The sequence below is a fragment of the Lynx canadensis genome, chromosome A3, assembly GCF_007474595.2.
Source record: "Lynx canadensis isolate LIC74 chromosome A3, mLynCan4.pri.v2, whole genome shotgun sequence".
Taxonomy (NCBI): Eukaryota; Metazoa; Chordata; class Mammalia; order Carnivora; family Felidae; genus Lynx; species Lynx canadensis.
Window position 1 is genome coordinate 4,941,211 of NC_044305.1, and position 11,456 is coordinate 4,952,666.

General features: G+C 51.3%; 1 protein-coding gene across 1 annotated transcript; it reads right to left on the reverse strand.

Moving 5' to 3' along the window:
- Positions 1-1,038: 1,038 nt before the first annotated feature.
- CA3H20orf85 (chromosome A3 C20orf85 homolog) lies at positions 1,039-7,575 on the reverse strand. The gene is made up of 4 exons (XM_030308945.1): positions 7,465-7,575; positions 5,466-5,547; positions 3,425-3,526; positions 1,039-1,598 (listed from the first exon to the last, which is right to left on the reverse strand). Exons 1-4 carry the CDS (start codon positions 7,530-7,532, stop codon positions 1,437-1,439), a joined length of 414 nt encoding a protein of 137 aa, XP_030164805.1. The 5' UTR covers positions 7,533-7,575; the 3' UTR covers positions 1,039-1,436.
- Between the last annotated feature and the right edge of the window lie 3,881 nt (positions 7,576-11,456).

Consider the following 11,456-nt stretch of genomic DNA (forward strand, 5'->3'; position numbering starts at 1 on the left):
GCTTGGGGGAAGGTTCTAGATGAGGGATTCTTGGATTGGTAAAGCACGCCCAATGCCTGGACGGGAAGGTGAGCAGGAAAGGAGTGGGTGGATGGGCTTTGTAAGTGGATCGAGCCATATAGAAGTCCCCGCACCCCGGCCCCAGTCAAGCAAACAGGGAGGACTGTGACCGGTGACGCGTGCGAGCTGAAGGGGGAAGGACCGTGTCGCCGTGGAGGACAGATGACTGAGCATGGCCCCTCCCGTCCTGCCCCCTCCAGGTCTGCTCCTCAGAAACACCCACCAGCTTCCACAAGCCTCTTACCAACTCTCCTTGGGGCCCGGATGGAGGGGCCTGTGAGCGTGCTGGCTTTTCCTTCTGGCACTCTCTGACCACCTGGATGCCCCCACTTTCTACACCTACCTCTATCCCTCATTTGTAGGCCCTGGAACAAAGCCTCAGGGCCCGTCAGGGACCGGAAGCAAAATGTTAACCAAAGGGTCAATATCACATGTCCACGGCGGAAGGAAAACGGCCTGGTTTGGCCAGCTCGGCTGCTGTAGGTGCTGTGACAGGGTGGCTGGGGCAGGTAAGTGGGGGAGGTTTTATTTTATTATTTTATTTTATTAAAATTTTATTTAAATCCGTGTTAACAGTTAGTGGAATAATGGTTTCAGGAATAGAATTTAGTGATTCATCACTTACATGTAACACCCAGTGCTCATCCCAACAAGTGCCCTCCTTAATGCCCATCCCCCATCTAGCCCATCCCCCACCTACCTCCCCTCCCAAAACCCTCACTTTGTTCTCTGTATTTGAGACTCTCTTACGGTTTGCCTTCCCTTCTGTTTTTATCTTATTTTCCTTTCCCTTCCCCTATGTTCATGTTTTGTTTCTTAAATTCCACATGAGTGAAATCATATATTTGTCTCTTTCTGACTGATTTATTTCGCTTAGCATAATACCCTCTAGTTCCGTGCACGTTGTTGCAAATGGCAAGATTTCATTCTTTTTGATCACCAAGTAATATTCTGTTGTACGTATGTATATACACAAATACATATCCATACGCCACATTGAACGGACGGTGACAGGTAGGATCAAAAGTGACAATAAAGGGCCCAGACAAAGTTTGATTCTTAAAATTCAATCACGTTGTTTTTTAAAAGCCATACTTAGAAATTCCCAAGGTATCAAAACAGAATTCAGAGACTCTATTTTGCCTTATTCATTATATTAGCCAGGAATGAGCGTGTCAGGAGAACGTTCTGGAGGGGAGGTGTTGATGAACTGAAAATGTCAAGGGGCTGTTTTGTGTTCTTTGCAACATCCCCTGAACAAACGTGGAGGGGAGCTGTATCTGCAGAGAGGGGGCTGGGGAGCTCCTCCCCGCGCTGGCTTCGACATCAGCGGCCTGGTGCTCGGCCGGCAGGTGCCCAGCGGCTGGCCTCTGGACTCAGTGGATGCCTTGCTCCGGCCAGCTTAGCTCTTTGGCATACGCCCCTTTGCAGCTCCTGATCTCAAAAGCGTGCGCCAGACCCTTGTTCAGGCCTGGCACCCCGGCTCTCCAGCCGATGAAGCCCTGGGTCGTCTTCGGGACTGGCGGGGACGGAAGGATCTGGAATGGAGACGTAGGGGGTTTAGCCACCTTGGGCCACAGTGACACGGGGCGTGTCCACCGAGGCACCAGGATCGGCACGTGAGGCCCGATGGGGAAAGGACAGGAAGGTCTCCCTAAGTGAGGTGCGCCCAAGGTACGCACGCTCCGGTCAGCTGGACCCCGAGACTCGCTTCTCGCCACAAAACCATGAAGCCAGGGGTGATTCTTTATCTGGTCATGCCTAACACACTGACCCATGACCTCCAGGAAAGTAATTTTTTTTAATAAATGTTTTTATTTATTTTTTGAGGGAGCGAGAACAAGCGGGGGACAGGGAGACAGAGGATCTGAGATGGGCTCTGTACTGACAGGCTGACAGGTTCACGGCAGCGAGCCCGATGCGGGGCTCGGACTTAGGAACCGCGAGAGCATGACCTGAGCTGAAGTCGGATGCTCAACCGACTGGGCCACCCAGGCGCCCCTGGGAAAATAATTTTTATTTGATAAAAGAGCAAAAAGAAAAAAAAAAAGTAAGGTTCAGAGATATCAGGGCACCTGGGTGGCTCAGTTGGTTAAGTGTCCGACTCTTGATCTCAGCTCAGGTCACGATCTCCCGGTTTGTGAGTTCGAGCCCCACACCGGGCTCTGCGCTGACAGCACAGAGCCCCTGCTTGGGATTCTTTGTCTCCCCCTCTCTCTCTTTCTCTGCTCCTCCCCTGCTCTCTCTCTCAAAAATAAGTGAACATTTTTAAAAAAGACATATTAAGTTCACATCCCCCTTTATAAAATATATAACAATATTGTCAGATGGTATCCCGGCGGTTACAAATACTCCCGTTTTCCTCAGGAGGCTTTATGAAACGTGTGTGCATGCACCCACACTCCCCCGCCCCCAAACTGTAGAGGCCACAAGAATGAAAAGTGATAGAATATAATTAAAGACCGAAGGAAAATGAGGCTCTGTCTGAAATGAAAAACCACCGTTTTGTTCGTCAATTCCCTGGACAGACTTGAAATATTTGGAAAACGAGGGCAAATGTTTACATTAGTTTCTCCCCTTCCATTTGAAATAAGGCCCTGTTCTGCCTCAGGGCTTTTGTACACGCTGTTCCCTTTGCCTGGAAAGCTTTTCCAGGGCTGGCTCTTTGTCATCCTTCATTCCTCAGCTCAAAGGGCATCACCCTGTCCTCTGTTAACCTCTAAAACCTCACCTGTCTCGTGTTGATTTTCTTGTTTCATGTGGGCCCCCCCTCCCCACCCCCTTGTCTTTTCTTCCTGTTTACCACTGTTTACCCAAGCAAGCCCCTGGCACCCACCAATAGCTAACCGTCATTGGAACTCTCTAAAACCCACCGGGTAATGTTCCAAATCCTTCGCAGGTGTTCTCCCACAGAACCCCGACACTATTCCCTGAAATAGGTGCTTTCGTTAACCCCCATCGTACAGGGGGGAAAGGAGACACGGGCAATCGGACACTCACAAGACCACGCAGAGGGTGAGCAGCCGAGCAGGATTTGGATCCCGGTGGTCTGGGCCCGGTCCTTCCCCCGCCCCGGTTTCGGGCCCAGCTCCTAGAAGTGTTTGCTGAATGACGGGACCAACCCCATCCTTTTCTCGGCCGCCCTCTGCTTCTGCAGCGTTGGACGCAGAGGTCCTCGCGAGTGTCGTGTGGGGACAAGTAGCCTGATGTGTCGGGGCACGGGGGCCCCGACAGGGCCTGGAAACTGGCCTCCCCCTGCTGGGTGCCACCGCCTCCTTACCTACTGCGGAGTGGGGAGAACACAGTTCCCTGCAGGGCTCATTTCTTACTTAGGAAAATAAGTATTCAAAACGACTTGGCGAACCTTGATGTATTTCTCCACTGGGGTCACGGGCCGGATGCGGAATCGCTCGGGAAGCTCGATTTTGGGCTTTGGGGTGAGGGGTTCTTCGTCACCCTTGAGCAACTGAAACACAATCCCCAGAGACAGGAAGCCTCAGACTGAGGTTGGTGGGAGCCGTCTCGTCCCCGTCCCCCCCGGGAAGGCCGCCGTTTGCAGGTGACCGAAGCAGGGCTCAGAAACGTTGGGGAGCTTGGAGGAATCACACCGTGAGAAAGGGGCAGACGGGACCGTCAGCTCAGCCTCGGGACTCGGCGCTTGACTGCTGTGCCTTGTATCAGCTTTTGCACCTGCTAATTTATACTCCCGCGTCGTAATTTGGGAAAACCTCACAGGTTATGGACTCAAAAACTTGCCAACAAGCTTCCAGGACCAATCTTTAAAATATTAGAGGAGAGTCCCCATCCCCCCTTTTAATTTTTAAAGCGATTTCGAACTCCGAAATCCCAATTTAATTACATGTGAGGAATATTAATACAGACTCTTTTTATGCATTTTGTATTAATAAGGACTCATTTTATGCATAAAATCTCAAGTTGTAGAATTCTGTAAGTATTAAAAAAACTCATTAAGAGTGGCATAATTTGAAAGCTAGCGGGTGGGGTGAATTACGAATGGGGTTACGCTGCCCTGAATCACGAAGGTTTGGAATTATGCGATTCTTGTGTCGTTCCGCAGTCCCTCCCAAGAAATGTGGTCTCCAGGTTGTTGTGTCCTGGGGGTAGTTTGAAAGACTGTGGTCATGGGGCGCCTGGGGGGCTCCGTCGGTTGAGTGTCCACTCTTGGTTTTGGCTCAGGTCATGATCTTGCAGTCCGTGAGATCAAGCCTGGCGTCAGACTCTGGGCCGACAGTGCAGAGCCTGCTTGGGATTCTCTCCCTCCCTCTCTCTCTTCCCCTCCCCCACTCGCTCTCTCTCTCAAAATAAATAAATAAACATAAAGAAAGAAAGGTTGTAGTCTGGTGGCCACCGTCCCACTGAAGCCCATGCAAGCATTTTACATCTGTAAGGTGATTTACAGACCCGAGCCACTACTCAAGAGTCAGATTTCATTTCTTTACTTAAAAAATTTTTTTAAAGAAATATTTTTTTTTTCATTTTTGAGAGAGCGAGCGAGCCAGAGAGGAAGTGAGTGGGAAGGGGCAGAGAGAGAGAGGGAGACACAGAATCCGAAGCAGGCTCCAGGCTCTGAGCTGTCAGCACGGAGCCCGACGCGGGGCTCGAACCCGTGAACTGGGAGATCGTGACCTGAGCTGAAGTCGGACGGTCAACCGACCGAGCCGCCCAGGCGCCCCTGGCCAGATTTCATTTAAACGCGTGGGTTTCTGGACACTCTTGAGCCACGGGGGATCTGCACTTCTCCTGTCTACCAAGTAGCACTCAGCTGAGCTGATGAGCTCTGCATGGGCCCAGGGGTTTCTACGTCACGTCTGCCACTCCCTGGTAATTACGCCTGGCCCTTCTGCCTGTTTCTGTTACCTGGCTGGTTTAGGAAATACCTAGAATATTTCCCTGGTAATCCCTATATTTTCACCTGGCTTCTACTTCTCGTCCCATCTGAACTACACACTCACCCAATGAGGCCGCTTGAGGACTAGCAACCCATTTTACAGATGGGTAGTCTGAGGCCAAGTGGCCCTGCAACCAGGCAGACCAGTTTCTCCCCTTGGTGCTTCCCTGTATTAACTGTATGACTTTGCAAGTCTTGGAGCTCAATTTCTTAATTCATAAAACGGGCATAAAACAGCAAGCACTCCCTTCTGTGCAAGAGTTGTTGTGTGGATTAAACGAGCTGGTTCGGATGAAGCACCCAGAACATGGCTGGCTCGTAGTAAGTGCTCAATAAATTCGCGAAAGGAAGGAACCTATAGGTTTCAGAGTTACCGGTTTTTGTATACAACACTCTGTTTAACTTTATTCTTACAAATTATGCACTTCCTAACCATTTATTTATTCTTTGAAATAATCAATTCTGTAACCTCTGGGCTCATAAAATCTCTATTTACCTCCTCGAGAGGGGTTGCTAAAAATCCCCAGTTCTGGGCCCAGTTTTGCCGCGCTTCGGTTTCAGCTTTCAGGCGGTATTTCCTGAAAAACAAAACAAAACAAAACAAAACAAAACAAAACAAAAGGTCTTAAGTGCTGGGCGGCATTGGAAAAAGGTTAAAGTAGCAAACTCTAAAAGGTCCACTGGGGAAAATTTTACTTTTTTCCATGCGTGTTATCCACTGAACTATGCCTCTGTGCCAGAAAGGGAGCTGGGTGCCAGAGGGAGCAGGTCTCTGGGGACCACGAGGGGTGACAGGCGTCTAAAGAACCAGAGGTATGGGTTGGATGGCACGCTGGGGACAAGACTTGGGGCTGGCTCTGCCCGAGGGGCCATCTAGGTATTAGAATCCTTATTTTGGTGAAGTGAGTGAGGTGGGGTGAGGCGTCTGGAGTGCAGAATTTAAGGGGTGCTCGCTACCAGGTTCTGGCAAGTGCAGAGCCAGCATGGCCTGACCTTGAGAATGAGCCCTCCTTAAATACTGCCCCCAGGTCCCCCACTGGCCCCGCCCTAATCCTGGCCCTGCTTGTGCTCCACGGTAAATATGATTTATATACAGTGACCTACTAGTTGGGGGCTGGTGTGTCACATTTTGCGCACATCTAATTAAACATTTACTCATTTTGACTTTCAAGCCTCTTTTCCTCTTTTGGAATCAGTATCTGCACCCCCACCCCACCCCCACCCCCCACCCCTCCAGCGCCCAGTGTCTCGACCGTTCTGGAGGTCCCGAACAAGCTTTCTGCCCTGGGCACTGAGCATCTAAAGCAGAGTCTCGTCTAATGGAGATATAATGTGAGCCTCAGGTATGAGCCACGTACATAATAACAATTTTCTAGAAGCCGCACCAACGAAAACGTGAAAATAAACAGCTGAAGTTAATTTTAATAGTAGTTTCTCTGGGGGGTATGAAATCTTCGAAATCTGTTGTTTATGCTACATTTACAGTTCGTTCCAATTTGGGCCAGCCACTGGCTCAGTAGCTACTTTGGACGTTGGACAGAACCGTCTAAGGGTTGAACCGGCTCTCTTCACACGGGAGGGGGCATCTGATTTGGGTCCTGAAGGATGAGTATGAGTTTGTCTGGTGGAGAAGGGACGGAGGGGCGTTTTAAACGGACGGAACGTACCTGCCACAGCGGTCTCACAGGTGTCTGAGACAAAGATAAAAACCAGTGAACAGCTGTGTATTTTATGGCAAAGGACTCTGGCTTCCCGTGGACAAGAGAGAGGCAAAGTTTCCTATAAAAATAAATTTGAGCCAAAAAGAAAGCCAGTTTAAAGAAAAATATGAAGTGATTAACGCAGGTTTTCCAAGGAAATGATAAAAATCAGAGAGATGGCCAGCAGGATAATTGAAGTTTACGAGGTAAGCAATTATGCTTTATTGTTACTCAACTTCACTTACTTGCATCTAAATTAGTAACCTCCCATATTGGTGGAAACTTCAGAGATGGTATATTTAGCGATTCAATAGAATGCCGAAGAAAAACACCCATTACAAATGTCTGCTGAACATAAACCTTTTAGAAAATGGATCGGTTTTTTAAATTGAAATCTCTTACTATTTAAAAAGGCAGGAAAATCAAGAATGTAAAGAGCCTATGCATACCTCATTCAAATTAAGTATTAAGATATTTGTTTTATTTATTTATTTTTTTTTTTTTGTAATTTGGTAAATCTTAAAAATAACATGTTGGTCGGCTCAACAAGCAAAGATTTGCAGATGATTGCAAAACCAGATGTAGTATCTTTTATCTTTCGTGGTGGGCCTAAGAGGAGAAGGGCTTTCTGGTGGCCCTCATGTCCCTGACGTCGCCCAGACCACCTCCAGCGCACGGTCCTGGTGCCCGGAGGTCGACCGCCTCCGGGAGCTGGAGGGGAAACTGAGGCCGCCAGGTGTGCACGCTCGAGGTGGGAACGGCCCCGCCCACCGGGTACGGGATCCCGGGCGTTACCAGATCTCGTCTTGGGCCACGAGGTTCATGCGCTCGGCCGCAGCGGTGCTGAGGGGTTTCTGCGTCATGTGGGCTCTTGGTCTCTGGGCTCCCGGCTCGCACCAGCCCTGGGCTCGGCGGCGGCGGCGTCTCGCGTCGCCAGGGAGACCGGTTGCCCAGCAACGCGGGACGCGGAGGCGGAGGCTGTGCTGCACCTGGCGCGGGGTGCGCGCGCGAGGCTCCGAGGCTCCAGCCGAGTCCGTGAGCCCGCTGCCCTCCTCCGCCCGCCTCCGAGCCCTCCGCCCACCTCCCTGCCCACCTGCCTGGCCCTGGCGGCGGCGGCAGCCCTTCTCCTGTGCGGGAAGCCCTAGGGAAGCCTCACGGCCTCACCACCCTCCCCCTTTAAAATTTAGGCCTGCGAGGCAAGTACGCACACCCACGAGTGTACCCATCCTAAATGTACCAAGCTTGATGAATTCTGTCACAGAGGAACGCACCCCCCCCCCCCCCCCCGAAGCCACGGTCTGGATTATCAACTAGGACCTTCCAGCCCGCCCGCCTTGTCCACTCCTCTGGGGGGTGATTAGTTTCACTGGCGTTTGAACTTTGCAGAAGTGACTCGTCCAGAGCCCAAGGTTGCGTTTGAGAGGTTCATCCACCTTGCTGTGCGTGCCTGGGCGTGTTCTTTGTTCGTTTCCACTCCCGAAGTCTATCCTGCTGCCGCCGGGGTGGGGATTGGGGTTTTGGCCACCCCAGTGCTGCCCCGAGTATTCCTGCACATGGCTTGGGGAGAGCCTCGCGTATGTATGCATTTCTGCTGGTATTCACCATTTATAACAATCCCCTGCATGAAATGCACAGATAATATGGCCTGCACACCCCACACCCACACCCTCCTTCATGCCCATCAACACCAACCCTTCGCGACCGGGGTTCTCAATCGGTTCGTTGACTGACTTGGTGATCTCCCAAGGTTTCCACCAGCGCACATTGTCAGAGGCCTGGAATTGGACACTGGGTCTAAGAGACAACAGTTAATGGACAGACTTGGAGGGCACCATGTTTTTTTGCCCAAGCAGCCAAGAGGTACACAGGTGCCCAGAGACTCATGGGACTGAGCGAAGGGGGTCAGCATGCTTCTGCTGAACTACAGGCCATCTCCGGGATAATTACCAAGGTCATCTGAGGGGGTGTGGGTGTTTTACCTTCCAGTTGGGTACCTGTGATTCTCCCTGGAATGTCTGCCTCCCTCCCTTTCCCTGACCTCCTTGCTCCCTTGTCAACAGATTTGTGCTTTTATGGGGCTGTTGGGGGATGTATTTACATATAACAATGTTCTCCGCACCCAAGGCGTGTATATTTTTCTTGGCTGTTGGGAGGTGCTGGGTAGAGGCCCCAAATTGGGGTGGTCCCATTTGCCCACTCAGCCAAAACAGTGACGGGGCCGGGCGGGGCTGGAATTAGAGAGGATGGGTTAATTCATGAATGTGGTACACATTATGCCCTTGGCTGAGGTGGGCCTGGTCGGATTGCCGCGGGCTGGACAAGTGTCCGGGTGGGCTCAGGGTTTTCTTTCGGGCCTTTTTTTGTGAGGCCACCATTCTTACAACAGGGGGTAAGTAATCTGGAAAGCAGTGTGAATAGTGGACAGTGGGGAGAGGAGGATCCATCATGTAGGAGGGCAAAGTCAGCTTTCCCTTCGGGAAGCTTCCAAGATGATTCTGTTAAAATGATTAATTAAGAGTAAGTTCACTTACTGAATGTCTCTGTATGCCGGGCTCATTCATTCTACAAATGTCTGCCGAGCATCTCTGATGTGCGCGGTGATCCAGGAAGGGACCAGACGGACTAAGTCGTTGCCCCTGCCCCAGGGGGAGGGGTGGACACGTCTGGAGGAAAGACAATGAGGCAATAAACAAATGCACACACCGGCTCACGCCAGGGAGACACGTCTGGCCCAGAGGAGGCTAAATCAGGAAGGAGGCTCAAGGTGACGGGGAGTCAGGGGAGAGGTATGGGAAGAACTATTGTGAGTGGGTAGGGAAGCTCAGGTCTTGAGCTGAGCCGGCCCCGAGTGTCTGGAGAACACTAAGGAGGCCAGTGCAGCTGGAGGCGTTCCTGGAAGGTGTGGCAGGTACAGATACGGACAAGCAAGGACAGTGCCTTCCAGGAGGTCAGTCGAGTGGGGGCACAGATGTGAATGCCCCCAGATGATAATGCATCGTTTCATCATTCTGGATGGGGTAACAGTAGGATGATGTGATTTAGAGCGTGCCCCTGATGAGGCAGGGAAGTACAGAGGCGGCGAGGAGTGAGTTGGGTTTTGAAGGATGAGTAGGAGTTTGCCAGTTCTGCCCATTCTCCTCAGAAATAGCTGCGTGGGCCACCCCGAGGGATGGGTCTAGGATGAGAAGTGGTTGAGGTTCAAAGTCCAAGCTTTGGGACCGGATGTGGCCTCACGCCCTGCCTCTGCTGTGTTCCATCTCGGTGGCCTCGGGAAAGTTGGTTGACCTCTCTGAGCCCATGTCCTCATCTGCCAAATGAACTTGTAGGGGTCTGAGGAGGTGGCGTGGGGGGAGCAAGTGTGAATGGCTCTGCATGCTGCCAGAGTGGTTGGTGCTCATGAATAATGGAGAACGTCGCCCAACGGCCAGCCTGCGGGTTGCCTCGGCATAGGAGGCGTCTTTGGCCAAAGGCACAAAGGTTTGGGAGACAGTGTGGGGAGATGGAAATGAGGCCTTGACTGGAGCTGGGCTTTGCTTCTTGAGGATGTCAGTTTTGAAGAAGAGGCTGTCGGCGGCTGTTGGACTGGCCCGGAGGGCGGGATTCCTTCTTTCCTGAGAGGGGAGAGAGCTACACTCACCTGGGGCAGCCCCGTGGGCCTTCCTGAGGCGCCATAGTAACCATCATGGCGCCAGCATTCCCTGGGCCCCAGCTGGATCCTTCTTTACATTCTCCAATTTCACGAAGGAGGGATTCCTTTGGTGACATTTTGTAGAATGGAAAACCGGCTCGAACAATTGGTGGGAGAGAAAGGATTTGAAGCAAACTTCAAAGGCCCTCGTCTGACCGTGAACTCTGGGTTTGGGGGTGACTCTTCCTCCCTAGGAGCAGGGCCTGCAGGAAGATGGGGCGTCCACATATCCTGTCCTCCTCCTCTCTCTTGACTAATCAGGAGGCCCTTCTCTCTCTGGATGATTTTTAAGCAGCTGAGCTTGGCCGTGGGTGTCCAACCCAAGCAGCAAAGGACAGTGGGAAAGAAGCCCAGCTCTGGTTTTTCTGAGGTGTTGCCTGAACTTTCGGTGGGTCTTGCGAGGTTCTGTGCCTCTCCCTGAAACTGCTGTCAGGCAGCCGAAGTTGGTGGAGGACCCAGATGAGGCGGAGGCCCTGAGCTGCCACCTGCAGGCGCTCCCTGAAGACTCCTTCCTGACTGACGGGCACGGGTTTGCTTCAGCCAACTATGAACAGAGCCCCCACTCACTGTCCTGTCAGCATGAACGACCCATCTTCAATCAGCTTGACCACCGAGGGCTCTAGGGTTGCCAGATTCAGTAAATACAGGATGTCCAGTTAAATTTGAATTTCACGGAGCATACTTATGCCACACTATGTTTATACGAAGAAATTGTGTGTTGTTCACCCAAAACACAAATAATCCAGTGAAGAAATGGGAAGACATGAATAGACACTTTTCCAAAGAAGATATCCAGATGGCCAACAGACACATGAAAAGATGCTCAACATCACTCATCATCAGGGAAATGCAAATCGAAACCATGATGAGATATCACCTCACACCTGTCAGAATGGCTAAAATGAACAACTCAGGCAACAGCAGATGTTGGCGAGGATGCAGAGAAAGACGAACCCTTTTGCGTTGCTAGTAGAAATGCCAACGAGTGCAGCCATTGTGGAAAACAGTATGGCGGTTCAAACAGAGCTGCCCTACAACCTAGCAATTGCGCTAGTAGGTGTTTATCCAAAGGATACAGGAGTGCCGATTTGAAGGGGTA

Coding starts and splice junctions, on each gene's coding strand:
- CA3H20orf85 (XM_030308945.1), bottom strand. CDS start 7,532: ATGACGCAGAAACCCCTCAGCACCGCTGCGGCCGAGCGCATGAACCTC. Junction 5,548..7,464: donor GTGGCCCAAGACGAGATCTG/GTAACGCCCGGG, acceptor TTTGTTTTTCAG/GAAATACCGCCTGAAAGCTG. Junction 1,599..3,424: donor CAGTGGAGAAATACATCAAG/GTTCGCCAAGTC, acceptor TCTCCATTCCAG/ATCCTTCCGTCCCCGCCAGT.